General features: G+C 33.5%; 1 protein-coding gene across 1 annotated transcript; it reads right to left on the minus strand.

Moving 5' to 3' along the window:
- Nucleotides 1–1,646: 1,646 nt before the first annotated feature.
- Nucleotides 1,647–15,064, minus strand: faxcb (failed axon connections homolog, metaxin like GST domain containing b). Its single transcript, XM_059508082.1, has 6 exons — nt 14,047–15,064; nt 9,102–9,237; nt 8,615–8,811; nt 5,437–5,654; nt 3,691–3,807; nt 1,647–2,493 (listed from the first exon to the last, which is right to left on the minus strand). Exons 1-6 carry the CDS (start codon nt 14,304–14,306, stop codon nt 2,186–2,188), a joined length of 1,236 nt encoding a protein of 411 aa, XP_059364065.1. The 5' UTR covers nt 14,307–15,064; the 3' UTR covers nt 1,647–2,185.
- Nucleotides 15,065–15,156: the final 92 nt, after the last annotated feature.

Consider the following 15,156-nt stretch of genomic DNA (forward strand, 5'->3'; position numbering starts at 1 on the left):
TACTGAGACAAACAGAGTGACACAAAAAGTAAAAGTTTAAGAGAGCACGACTTGATCAATCAAATTTGAGGGCCAGAACTGGTGCATAATACCCAATAAAAGCAGAAGTGGAAAACTAAAGCTAAAAAGTTAATTTATAACACACTACCAAACAACATAACAACTGAGATCTTTAAAAGATATTATATTATATAAAATATTTCTCATAAATATACATTTAAATTGCCACAGCTATTTTAATTGATATTTTTAAGCAATCATTGTGAAACAACCACTCAGTTCAGGATAACTAAGCACTCACGAGAGAGTCTCAGTTAAGCACAGTATTTTATAGCTTATTCAGATTAGGTAGAATCATATATATAAAACCATCATTTTGTTTCCACAAACAATAAAATGACTCTCTAATATGGCTTCAAGATCTACTATCAGATCTATAGCAAAACTGAAATCTTATGAGAACATAATCCAGCTATGTTCCCAACACACAGACACATCTCTGAAAGTCTATAATAAACATGCATCACAGGGTAAAATTTAAATGCATTGCTTAGTGCATGTATTTGAATGGGAGTTTTACTGCAAATATTATTTATAACGGATAGAAAATACAGATTTTTAGGTATATATCTCCTTAAGTCAGTGATATTTTTTCCTTTTTCTTTTTTTTTTTTTACTATTTACCCAAAAATAAATCGCAAATTAAATATTAACACAAAATTTATAAGAGACTTTAACCTCAATTCTATACAGGGAATAAATATTTGATGGAAGATTTCCACTGATGAACTTTACACCAGCTTACACATATAGACACACACACAAACACATGCAGGTAAATGATGTATTGCAGAAAACTACAGTATAAATACACACACACATACACACATATAGCATATCTCACTGATTGTATGGAAGTACTCTAATGTTTCAATCCATATCTTTACATTATCCAAAGTCTTTCAGTAATCTAAAATGTGCAAAACAACAATATGGAAAGTAAACTAGAGAATTCTGCATAACAGTATAGGCTAGGGTTTCAAGTAAATTCAACAGATAGAGGGTAAACTCATCATGCGGCTATTAATCACAACAATTTTCCCTCAACTAAGGCAAATCTGCTCAGGAATGCACAAACTACACTTCGATACACATGGATTAAAAAAAAGGTATAATCAGACTCCTAAGCAATTAAAGTTGACCGTTTTGTGTTCACTAGAGGTTCACTGTTGTTATTAAAATTTAAAACATTATTGTAAGGCAGAAGCTTGAAGCGAGGGACCCTCGCAATGCCAATACAAGTGGCTGCATAGGACCAACTCAACATGTGAATGGTCACAGTGCTCTCTGGTGGTGACACGCAAACAGGTCTGTATTACAGAATCGAACAGAAAGAGACACAGGGATGGATGAATGAAGAGGAAAGGCTGTCACACATGCACAAATGGTTGCAGTCTGGCACACAGGCATTAAGCACCATTCAGACTGATCAAGAGTCTGACACTGATGACACACACTGGAGCCCTAACAAATAAAATTGACAGAAAGGGATTCAGTTATATTGTATTAGCCTAAATATACAAGAGGACTGGATTCTCATTTTGTTATTTTTTTTGTGTAAAACAAGGGATTACATGCTTCGTAAATCCTTTCATCCATCTTCATTTGTATTTTATGTACTTGAGCTGATCTGGGAGCAGGAGTTATTATGTTTCAACAGGAGGGAGGAATTCACACAGATTTCAAGCTGGCACAAAGGATCAATCAGTCTGTCAAAAAAAAAAAGGTAAATTGTCAACTTCGCACAAACATCCTAGAATCATACAAGCTAGTTTTTAGCTACATGATTGTGTTCCGGAGCAAATGTTTGATTATAATTTGAGAGAAATTAGACGTATTGATTGGAGTGAAAAATCACGAAATGTATGTTTCCTTGAAATGAAAACTAATTAGAAATCATACTGAAACTGTGGACATAGAAACAGTTCTGAGAGAGAAGGCAGAAGGAATGATCTTTAACATGCGTCCAACTTCTGTGGTGTAAATCTTAAACGTTGTGATGTAAACGTTGTGTACACACATTTTGTTTTTAATTCAGGTTCATCATAGTGCGAAAACATATCAATGTGAGTTTTGGAGCCACTACACATCACAAAATGCTGTTACACCAGATGAAAAGCAACCTTTATTTGATTTGACCCTTGACCTGCTGCTCCACATCCGAGCCATCTGCTTCAATGTCAGAGTCTGAGAGCGAGCGTCCGGAGTGGTCAGAGTCTTCCGAGTGTGTATTACCGTGTGAAAGGAGGCTTAGATCGCTTTCCTCTAAAGTGTCTGTCCTGGAAAATAGACCAAGGTCCAGCATGCAGGTGGGCGTCCTGCTGCTGGTGTCATTGTCGCTGTCGTAACAGAAGTCCTCTAAGTCCACAAACCACTCGGGCCAGAACTTCCTCCGTATGCGCTCACAGTACATGGCGAGGTTGATCAGTTCTCCTGTGGGCAGACATAGTTGTTCATTGTGGAGCTTGAAACCTGTCAAACATGGTCTGCTTAATGGCTGGTTTTTGTTCCATTCCGTCTCTACTCAGAATAATGAATTTTTATGAAGAATACAGCTACAAGTTTCTGTAAAGTGTAATAAAACCCATCCACTTTTTTAAGAGGCTTAGCTCCTGAAGTATTTTTCCCATTCATTTTTCCTACAGGTTTTTTTTTTAAAAAGTGTTTAAGCGTTTTAAGCAGTGAACCAAGCAGCTACAAGGGGAATTCACAACTTTAGAAACTTTGATTTGAAAAAAAAGAAAAATTGAATATTGAAAACTGAAAGTTGCCAAAACCTACAAGACTGCGTACTGAAAGTCTTTTACATATTTTAAGTTTTTTGCAAAATATATGTATATTTTTATAAATATTTACAAATTCTGAGAGGAAGACTGACTCTATTACATTAATCGAAGTGCTTCATGGAGAGTGAGTGGTTGCTATGAACTCTTATGGCGCAATTTTGTTCATGGGTAATGTAGTTTTCATTAAAAATCAGATAAAAAAAATCTGGATTTTTTTTTTTTATTATTCTGGAACCTAACTGATGCTCTCTATTCTGCTGAGGTGGTTTGACATTCTATGTGTGACTGAACTTTAATCTGCAAAAGCACAAATAAATGCATGTAATCCCATCTAGTGGACATTTAACAAACTGTCATGCCATTGCACAAAATAGGTTCATCCCAAATGAAAATTCGGATAACTTTCCAAACCCATTTATTTTTCTTTCTTCTTGGAACACAGAAGGAGATGTTAGACAGAATACTCACACTGCACTTTTTGTATGCTGTCAAGTTCCAAAAATGCTAGAAAGCACCATAAAAGAAATCCATATGACTTGTTGTGCACTATATTTCAAGTCTTCTAAAACTATGTGAACATTATTCAGTGAAAATTAGTTTGTTGTTCTTTTTTGAGTACCAAACCACCAGTATTGTACAGAATATAACCTTTTGTTTTTAATGAAAGAAATAGTCATACAGGTTTGGAACAAAAATGATAACAGAATTTTCATTTTTGGGTGAACTATCCCTTAAAATACAACAACATCAAACATTAAGCCATGCATGAATCTCCCCAAATATTTCCAATTATTTAAATCGCCCTATTAGGACTACAAAACTGCAGTTGTGAGGTCTTGCTCACCTTTAATGAGCTGCTCGGGCCGTGTGCCAGGTAGTGTCCACATGGCTTGTGCAAGGTGACCGAACACTGTGGCATCCACACTGGACAGCTTGGGACCCATGATGTACTTCTTATCCCCTGACGGTGCAGAAAATAATTATTAAAGGAATAGTTCACTTCCAAATTAAACATTTCTTGATAGTTTACTATTTACCATCCAAGATATTCATGTCTTTCTTTCTTCAGTCAAAAAGAAATGAAGGTTTTTGAAGAAAACATTCCATATGGAGAAAAATCCTGGAATGTTTTCCTCAAAAACCTTCATTTCTTTGCAACTTAAGAAAAAGAGACATGAACATCTTGGATGACATGGGGGTGAGTAAATTATCAGGAAATGTTTATTCTGGAAGTGAACTAATCCTTTAACCCCCAGCCATAATTTAGGACAAATAACAGACTTCTTAGAAAATGGTCTCAGAAACAAACTGAAAATACAAGAAAATATTAAAATATCTAGATTTTCAGTTTATTCAATTACCAGAGGAATAACATAAAAAAGCCCCCCCCCCCCCCCCCTCATAATGACATGTCAGTGTCACATGGAATGGATACAAATTTTACAGTCTTTACTTTCACTTTTGATCTATTTAACGCATACTTGCTGAATAAAAGTATTTTATTCAATGTAGTATATATTTTTTTAATAATATAAAACCAACAGTTTTAACAAATCACTTATCATGATTCATGATAGACAAAAATCTTTATATACACATACAGTACAGACCAAAAGTTTGGAAACATTACTATTTTTAATGTTTTTGAAAGAAGTTTCTTCTGCTCATCAAGCCTGCATTTATTTGATCAAAAATACAGAAAAAACAGTAATATTGTGAAATATTATTACAACTTAAAATAATAGTTTTCTATTTGAATATACTTTAAAAACATAATTTATTCCTGTGATGCAAAGCTGAATTTTCAGCATCATTACTCCAGTCTTCAGTGTCACATGTAACATCCAGTCTATCACATGATCATTTAGAAATCATTCTAATATTCTGATTTATTATGAGTGTTGGAAACAGTTCTGCTGTCTAATATATTTGATGAATACAAGGTTAAAAAGAACTGCATTTATCCAAAATAAATAAAAAAATTCTAATAATATATATTTTAATAATATATTTTCTTTACTATCACTTTTTATCAATTTAACACATCCTTGCTGAATAAAAGTATTGATTTTATAAAAAAAAAGAAAGAAAAAAAAATTACTGACCCCAAATTACTGACCAGTAGTGTATATTGTTATTACAAAATATTTATATTTTAAAAACATAGCTTCTTTTTTTTACTTTTTTTACTTTTTATTCATCAAAGTATCCTAAAAAAGTATCACATGTTCTGAAAAAATATTAAGCAGCAGAACTGTTTCCAACTTTGATAATGAATCATCATATTAGAATGATTTCTAAAGGATCATGTGATAATGATCCTAAAAATTCAGCTTTGCATCACAGAAATAAATGATAATTTAAAGTATAAAAAAATATAAAAACGATTATTTTAAATTGTAATAATACATTTTTTTCTGTATTTTTGATAAAATAAATGCAGGCTTGATGAGCAGAAGAAACTTCTTTCAAAAACATTAAAAATAGTAATGTTTCCAAACTTTTGGTCTGGTCTGTACTGTATATATATATATATATATATATATATATATATATATAATACATTAACCTTATCTTTTGTCCTCCTCACCTAACAGTGTGGCCAGTGTGCGCATGTCCTTCTCCATGAGGGTGTAAACTTCTTCCTTAGTAAAGCAGCCAATGCCGTGACAGTACATCTCCCTCTTTACAATGCCACCAGTCAGCTGACACAGGATCCACTTCAGCAGGTCACTGAGGGGCCCAGGAAGGTCCAACATCCTTTGAGTCTCTTGAACATTATCCACCCACTGACAGTATGCAATGGTCCTTTTGTGGCAAGAAAGAGATGAATAAATTAGGTCATGATTCATTTCCTAAAGATTTCCTAAATCTATAGCTTTTATGTATAAAAGCCATATTTGTGTGGGGAAAAGTCATAAAAAGTCACTTTTAAAGACAACACATCAATAATAATAATTATTATCATTATTATAGTTTGGCTTTTATAGGTCATTTTTCTTAAGCAAGCAAAGTTTTAAGGAGAGATGAGAGGAACAATTCACAAAATGCAGATGCACAATTTTACTGATTCACATTACAACATCCATCAAATATATCAGAACTTTACTGTGCTGTAATATTTATGCATGTACTTTATTTAACTTGCATAAATTTATTTTCAGCTGCTTTTATAAAAAAAAAAAAAAAAAAAAAAAAAAAAAAAAAACCTTACAAAGAAGGAAATCTTCAACAAATAATTGATCAACAACACAAGTAATTAACCATAATATGGGCTTAATTACAATTCAGAGTTTATTACAACTGTGTGCAGCTTTAGTATCACACAGAAAACAAACTCAGTTTGGCCTTTGAGATTAAACTTTGAATTAATTCTCTGCTCTGTGATTATCTGAATCAAATTAATTAAAGCCGTCTTCTAATTAACTTCTTTGCACAGTAGGCAATGCATTAATAAAAACCATTCATCCAAAATGGCTTCAAGAGCTCTCTGGGTTCATGGCTTTGAACTCACCACTTGGAATTTACAATCAAACTTTCATCAAGTTTAAATCAGATTCAAAGTTGCAGTGTGTAAATTCGGCACAAAAAATAACTACTAAATTCAACATTGCATTGACCACCATCGCATTTTAATTTGTAAGGACATAATACATGAACTCCATGAAACAGTATTGTAGGCTACACGCTTTAATTACATTTCTGAGTTTTAATCTGATGTTACATGTCTTTTTACTGAAATGGGTCAAATAAGTTAGAAGGTTCATTTTCTGATCAAAACCCACCAGTGTCATAATCCAGATTTCCCAGCATGACATCCATCAATCTTATTTATAGCTTAATCAATGTGCGCATGTCCTTCTCCATGAGGGTGTAAACTTCTTCCTGAGTAAAGCAGCCAATGCCGTGACAGTACATCTCCCTCTTTACAATGCCACCAGTATTTACAATTGGAATTTACAATCAAACTTTCATCAAGTTTAAATCAGATTCAAAGTTGCAGTGTGTAAATTCGGCACAAAAAATAACTACTAAATTCAACATTGCATTGACCACCATCGCATTTTAATTTGTAAGGACATAATACATGAACTCCATGAAACAGTATTGTAGGCTACACGCTTTAATTACATTTCTGAGTTTTAATCTGATATTACATGTCTTTTTACTGAAATGGGTCAAATAAGTTAGAAGGTTCATTTTCTGATCAAAACCCACCAGTGTCATAATCCAGATTTCCCAGCATGACATCCATCAATCTTATTTATAGCTTAATCAATGTTCTTGCTCAGCAAGCTCTTCGGCTGACATAAACAGCACTACTCTGGAGTGGACACATATTCAAACCCATGAATTATTCCATCAATAGCCATGTGGGATGCTATACTGTATAAAGCACAGTGTAAAGCACTTCTAGACAATGTGAAGACAGAATGCAAGAGAAAATGAAACAAACAAAAAATGTATTTCATTTGAAGGAATATAATAATGCTAAATGAATGATGACGAAAAATTTAGGTTGTAAGTAAGTGTATACAATGTGTAGGATAATGTTTCAGCACTAGTCATTTATTTGATAAATCTGCTGCCTGCACTGCAAATCATGTCAGCAGTCCAATCCAAGCTTTAATTTTTTTATTTTAATGGTTTATGATTATGGACTCATACAACATTTCATTCATGTTTATTATGCAAATAAATAGGTTGTATGGCTATATTTCAAGAGAAGTTCAAAACTTAAAGAATCATTTGGAATGAAACATTTCATAAATCTCAGTATTTGACATATAGTTATAAGCAGTCATGTGCATGGCAGCTTTGTACTGCTGGACAGGATGCACAAAAGTACAAAATAGGTCTAAAATTCAGACAAATAAATCATTAATATAGAATTATTAAAAACATGGTATATTCATAATTTGGTAGTTAAATATACTATATTTTATGTATTTTATGTATGTATATATTTATTTATTTGTTTGTTGATCAATGTGATAATCAATCTTAATTGTTGTATCTATGCTTCAAAACTTTAAGAAACTGTCCACAAAGAAATTTTGTAATTCTGTGAATGGATGGATTCGGAAGAGTTGATGAAAACAACACAAAGTAACAGGCCATCAGCTAGCATCTTGTGAAGTGAAAAGCTACATGTTTAATAGAAAAAAAAATCCATTGTTTAGGAATTTTCATTTAAAATAATTACTTTTGTCCATAATCCATAATAACACTTCCTCCAGTGAAAATGTTCAACCCCTGTTGTCCTCTAATATCAAAATCCACGAACATAATTTTATGACGGTTTTCACTAATAAACGGTGCTTTATCCGTGCATATTTCTCTCCTGATTCAGATGAGATGACTTTTCACTGGACAAAAGCAATATAAGAAAGCAATACGGTTTGAAGTTTAGAGCAAACACACAAAGAAGCAAATTAATTGATGGACTGGAGTCGTGTGAAGTCATGCGATTTATTGTGATGCTTTGATCAGCTGTTTGGACTCTTATCCTGACAGGACCCATTCACTGCAGCTTCTACAAATGTGTAATGATAAAGAAACAAGAACTCATCTACATCTTGGACAGCCTGAGGGTGTGCACATTTTGAGCAATTTTCATTTTTCCATATTCCCTTAAGGTCCAAAAAATTGAAAACTCCAAAACCAAATGTAAAAACTGCAGAACTCTACTGACTCTAGTAGCTGCATATTTGATCCTGCTCAGCAGCAGAAAAGTGACTCATTCACAATGGCAGCACATGACTCACCAGTATAAGTGTTCCTCCACCATGGTGGTGATGGCACGAGCTACTGCCTGCTCCTGAGTGCTCAGACTCTTGTTCAGACTCATACCAAGTTTCTCCTCCAGAAAGTCAATTATAAATTCAGTTCCACACACCTGCTCGTAATTATACTCAACCCAAGGCATCTTGCCCTCGGAAGAGAGGCTTCCATCAAAGTAATTCTGCAAAAAAAAAGAAGCATATTGAGGGTGAAAAGATGTAAACCATAAATAAAATGTTAATTTAGCAATTGAAAATCATAATAATAACAACACGTATTATTATTGTTGCTAATAATAATAATTATTATTATTGATTAAAAATAATCTAGAGCATCTAGATGTGAACTGAAAAAAAAACCCGGAATCTTATTTTCCAAGGGCTTTCATGAATTTCATTGACATTTCAACAGCAAGTAACCACTGATCAAAGGAAATGGACTCAAAAGTCCAAACTGCTTCTTTATGCATACTTGATAGGGCAGATCAACCATGCGCAGATAGGTCTCCATTTTCAGGCAGAAAGGTGACAGGCTTGGCACCCCATTTTTTGGCCTGGAGAACTGGTGAATGATAATGGCATCTTTAGAATCCAACTGTTGCTCTTTCCTTTGAGGAGATCAACAATAAATGGTAAAATCAGAAGATCTGTCTGAGATTTCAGTATGAACAGATCTATAATAGGCCACTCAAAACAATGATGGTTAACACCACAGTCAGACATAATGGAACAAAACATTTGTATTTATTTGGCATACATTTTTTCTAAACATTACTCACAGTATATTCATGGTATGCATTTTATCAGCATATTTTTTCTTTGGGAGAATCCATCAGATCATGTTTTACCAAGATTTTACAGGAACATAACTTTAAAAGTAGCTATTTACCCCAAAATCATGTGGAGTGCAGGGTAAAAGGCAATATAATATTATTATGAGAAAACGGCAGGATGTGTGTTGGAGGACAACAGGACAAATCCGTCCACATTATCCATCATTATTAATAAAAAGCAGTCATGATTTCTACATTCAAAGCCCCAATAACAAATACAGATATCCAAATAATAACACAGTTATCATGTTTATTAGACCCTGTCAGGGCAAATGTGTTTAATACAAAAACAGAAATGTAGGTATCACTTAACTTACAGCTTTTATGTATAATGCATTATATAATAATGGAATTTGTGTTTATACAAATATTTACACACACACACACACATATAAAATGTTGTGTGTTTTAATCCATAAAACTAAATTATTAAAATATTATGCATTAAAACACATGACAAACAACCAATTTCTGACATAAGGAATCTGTAAATATATTTTAATGCATTACAACATACATTATAAATACCTTCATAATGCATGACACATAGTGTTACCAAAATGTCTAAAAGAAACAGACATTTCCTACAGATTTCTTCACTCACAGAAATATTTCACCCAAAATTTAAGATTTATGTAATTTTATTACATAACAAATTCCCATTTATATTTTTTTCATAATTTTAACACAAATCTACCAAATAAACTTTATACGATTTATTTTCATTAGGATAATAAAACCTATTTATTTTAAATGCATAATCCTCAGGGTTTATGTAATTAGTTTATGTAAAGTGTAATTATTCTTAATTAATAATAAAAAGTTTATTTATTTAAAATACATAAAGTTTATTGTATAAATTGCATAATAATTAAGAGAACTAAATCAGGATAATTAAAAAAGTTAAATAACATTTATTTGAATCATGTTTAATGTATGCTTATATACTAAACCAAATTACATTTATTCACTTAGCTGACGCTTTTATCCAAAGCGACTTACAATTGCCACATATGTCAGAGATCGCACACCTCTGGAGCAACTAGGGGTTAAGTGTCTTGCTCAGGGACACATTGGTGTCTCACAGTGGATTCGAACCCAGGTCTCTCACTCCAAAGACATGTGTCTTATCCACTGCGCCAACACCACCCCATCTCCAAAATAAACAATGCATCACATTTATGCAATTGTTTCCCCATCTTATAAAAAAAATAGAATAAGACAAACACAAAAACAACTCTATTAGGTTATTTGTGAACTTACCCACTGTGCAAAGTTACGTCCAGTGGACGTCTTTTTATGTCTTTGCAGACGTTGAAAAGATGTCCACTGAGGAGCCAGAATGAAAGTTTTTATGACGTCTTTTTTTGACGTCTTCTGTACGTCTGATTTAGACGTTCACAGAACCTCCTTACAAGGTTAAAAACTAGTTCAAAAGTGGTCAGTGGGAATATTTCAACATCATTTAAGGTTCATTTAGACATAATTTATACTGTTTCTGGACCAAATCAACACTCTCAGGATGCATTAGATTTAGATGTTATTTCAATGTAATTTCCAGACACTGTGTTTGTCCTAAAATCAAGAAAATAAAATAATCTTCATGAAATAATGAAATAACTGATGATTGAGACATTAAATCTCTGAAGATCTCAGCAGAGGAGGATCAATTTACATCATTTACATCAACATCATTTGACGTCACCATTGTGGTGGACAGTGTTTGGTTTAGTTGGGATCTTGGTCCTCATACTTCTTGTGTTAGCTTATTTTTGGCTGTTGTAACTGTGTGTTATAAAACACTCTTATTGTGGCAGAGAGAGCTAAATGTAAATGAAAGCTCAAGTGCTAACATCTTTCTTTTAATGTTGATTAAACTATAGCACAATAAGTTTTTAATGTTTTGTTGCAACTATGTATTTATTTTCATGGACAGACACTTTGTAGAAATAAAGAATGTACTTATTTTTAAGAAACACTTCATGTAGTCACACACAGACATCAAGATTGTGGATATGCATCACATCAATGGTGACAATTAAAACTAAAAAGGTCTGGAAAATAAGGATGAGTTTGTGCTATGAAGCCGTTTTGATTGTCACCATTGTTGTGATGCATATGCTAAATCTAGATGTCTGTGTGTGTGAGTACCTGATGCTTTTGCTCAAAATATTTCAAATGCATGCATTTTGTCCAACTTCAAAATAAGTATTTTGCTCTTGGTGCCTGTACTGTAGAGTCAAAAGGTTTAGGAGATATATACAAACAAAACAACACTTATTTCATGACCTCAGATACTTGTAATGTGATGACTTTATCATCACCAACAAAGAGCTGATAACAACTTAGCTCTCTTAAATTTGTCTTTGCTACAACAACAGTGTTTCACAAATACACAGTTATAACAGCCAGAGACAAGCTAACACAAGAAGTATGAGGACCAAGATCCCAACTAAACCAAACACTGTCCACCACAATGGTGACTTCAAATGAATCAAATATCAACATTTAAACCTCTGTTAATTCTCAATAAGAGCTTCTCTAGATGTCTGACAGAAATAAAGTCAATCTAATGAGTGAAGCTGTTTGTGGAGATGTTTGATCCTCCTCTGCTGAGATCTTCAGAGATGTAATGTCTTTGATTTGCAGTTGATTTTACCACATGCTCAATCATCAGTTATTCCATTATTTCATGAAGATTATTTTATTTTCTTGATTTTAGGACAAACACAGTGTCTGGAAATTACATTGAAATAACATGAGTCTAAATCTAATGCATCCTGAGAGTGTTGATTTGGTCCAGAAACAGTATAAATTATGTCTAAATGAACCTTAAATGATGTTGAAATATTTCCACTGACCACTTTTGAACTAGTTTTTAACCTTGTAAGGAGGTTCTGTGAACGTCTAAATCGGACGTACAGAAGACGTCAAAAAAAGACGTCATAAAAACTTTCATTCTGGCTCCTCAGTGGACATCTTTTCAACGTCTGCAAAGACATAAAAAGACGTCCACTGGACGTAACTTTGCACAGTGGGTAAGTTCACAAATAACCTAATAGAGTTGTTTTTGTGTTTGTCTAATTCTATTTTTTTTTATACGATGTGGAAACAATTGCATAAATGTGATGCACTGTTTAATTTGGAGATGGGGTGGTGTTGGCACAGTGGATAAGACAATGTCTTTGGTGTGAGAGACCCGGGTTCGAATCCACTGTGAGACACCAATGTGTCCCTGAGCAAGACACTTAACCCCTAGTTGCTCCAGAGGTGTGCGACCTCTGACATATGTGGCAATAATAATAAGTTAAATAACTTATTATTAAATAATAATAAGTCGCTTTGGATAAAAGCGTTAGCTAAGTGAATAAATGTAATTTGGTTTAGTATATAAGCATACATTAAACATGATTCAAATAAATGTTATTTAACTTTTTTAATTATCCTGATTTAGTTCTCTTAATTATTATGCAATTTATACAATAAACTTTATGTATTTTAAATAAATAAACTTTTTATTATTAATTAAGAATAATTACACTTTACATAAACTAATTACATAAACCCTGAGGATTATGCATTTAAAATAAATAGGTTTTATTATCCTAATGAAAATAAATCGTATAAAGTTTATTTGGTAGATTTGTGTTAAAATTATGAAAAAAATATAAATGGGAATTTGTTATGTAATAAAATTACATAAATCTTAAATTTTGGGTGAAATATTTCTGTGAGTGTTCCTTTGCATAATAATAATTCAATTGCTTACATAACATGATTTCAGAGTATTAGACCTATGGGTCTGTTATTAATCATTACTTAGGATTCTCCTGACAAAATTAAGAATTAATGAAATTAACATTCTGATACCCTAACAACGTCAGTTTATGTTTAATCTATATTTAGTGCACATATTTATGTTTAACAAAGACTTATTTCCATTTCTTTCAAACTGCATAAATAAAAAAAGTGTAAAGCATCAGTTTGACCCCAAAGTTTTAGAGCTCAATACTTAAACGTGACGCTGTCCACGGCGTAGGGTGCTGAAATCCACCCAGCAAAGTATTAAATGAGGATGAGAACGTCTGGTGCCTGTAAAACAGGCTGCAGGTCCAAACAAACAATAAAAGGGAAGTAATTTATAACTGCTAACAGATTTGCAGCCCCCCTTGAATTTTTAGTAGGCCTGCAGATGAGCCAATAAAAATGTCGCTCGTACGACACACTCGCGATCCAGTGAAGTAAACACTCATGATCACGTACCGCAATTAAAAACGAATGTATTTAAGTTTTTCTGTGCGAATGTAAACAAGGCAAATTCCGGCTGAGTTTTGATTACAGGGCGTTTTCATATGCTCCTGTGCGGCCAAACACAGCATGTGCATGTAATTTAGAAAACGTGACTTGATATGCGAGCTCAAGGAAAACAAATGATAACCTCACTTGCACTGTTAAACTGAAATATATTTACATCTTCTCCTAGACAGCTTCAAATGTATATTGCATGTGTGATTAAATATTCTAAACAATGACAGTAGGTCATTTCATATATCGTTTGAAATCACAACAGGCAACAGCACTGACCTGATGGAGAGCAGCTCGTGCAGCAGATATGCAGCCGCAGCCAGCAGGGCACCTCCGGTGATGTACAGCGTCTTCCTCCACCAGGAATCCGACACCAATCCCGACATGATCCCGCAGAAATCCTGATCAGGGACGGCAACTATGTACCCATAAAATAAGTGACGCTCATCAGAGCCACACAACCCGATGGACGGGCTCTGATTCCGGCCAAGATCAACCACGAACGACCGGGAGGAGGCGAAACCAGCGACCCAGTACATTCTCTCTCTCACCCCGCTTCCTCCAACGAAACCTGCGCCACTTCATTTATACATATAAATAAGGACAACTGTTTACATGGTTACGTGTTATGTCGGTCTCGTAAGGCGAAAGAAGTGCCGTTTAACGGGATTTGGCTTCCGCACGCAGCTCCGCATCCTCCTTTGTTGCTGTGCTAGACCCGAGTGACGTCACGACGCATCACACATGGAAGCGAGGCAAATAAACATTCACGCTTTTCACTAAAATACAGACGCAGATGTAAACAATTTCAGTAGATTTCAATAGATTTCAGTAAGAAATAGAAATAAATGTGTGTATGTGCACGTTAATTTACCCTTAAGTTACATTATGAAATTTGAGTTACTGTAAAGAAAAGAATCCTATATATAATTCACACACACACACACACACACAAACACTTCTTGCTATTTTATTTTTTTGTTTCAATTATATTTGGAAGTTAGGATGACAACAGACAAGCACTTAATTGTTGTGATTCTAAGGATGGTATTCAAAATTAGAGAATTGTTTAGCTTGAATAAAAAACCATCTCAATTATGACACAATTGTTTTCATTTTATTAAGTACCTACACGTTTTAAGTGCCAAGTCAAAAATCATTATATAATTTTCTTTGTCTGTTTGACCTCTGACATGAACCAACCAACACCACAAAACATGCAAGTAAATGAATCTTTGAAGTGAACTGAGTGGAACAAAAGTGCTTTAATCTCAAATTCCAATTCTCAACTGAACAAGAGCTTAAATGTTAGCAAGGAATACAATGTAAAGAATGTTTATTACTGGTTCAGCAATTCTTCACTATGCAAAATATTTTGAGATACCGGGT

The sequence above is a fragment of the Carassius carassius genome, chromosome 24 (assembly GCF_963082965.1).
Source record: "Carassius carassius chromosome 24, fCarCar2.1, whole genome shotgun sequence".
Classification (NCBI taxonomy): domain Eukaryota; kingdom Metazoa; phylum Chordata; class Actinopteri; order Cypriniformes; family Cyprinidae; genus Carassius; species Carassius carassius.

Excerpts from the sequence above, each read along its gene's own strand:
- faxcb (XM_059508082.1), bottom strand. The coding sequence starts at position 14,306 with ATGTACTGGGTCGCTGGTTTCGCCTCCTCCCGGTCGTTCGTGGTTGAT. Across the intron at positions 8,812-9,101 it reads TGGTTGATCTGCCCTATCAA|AATTACTTTGATGGAAGCCT; the intron begins GTATGCATAAAG and ends TTTTTTTTGCAG. Across the intron at positions 5,655-8,614 it reads GTGGAGGAACACTTATACTG|GACCATTGCATACTGTCAGT; the intron begins GTGAGTCATGTG and ends TTGCCACAAAAG.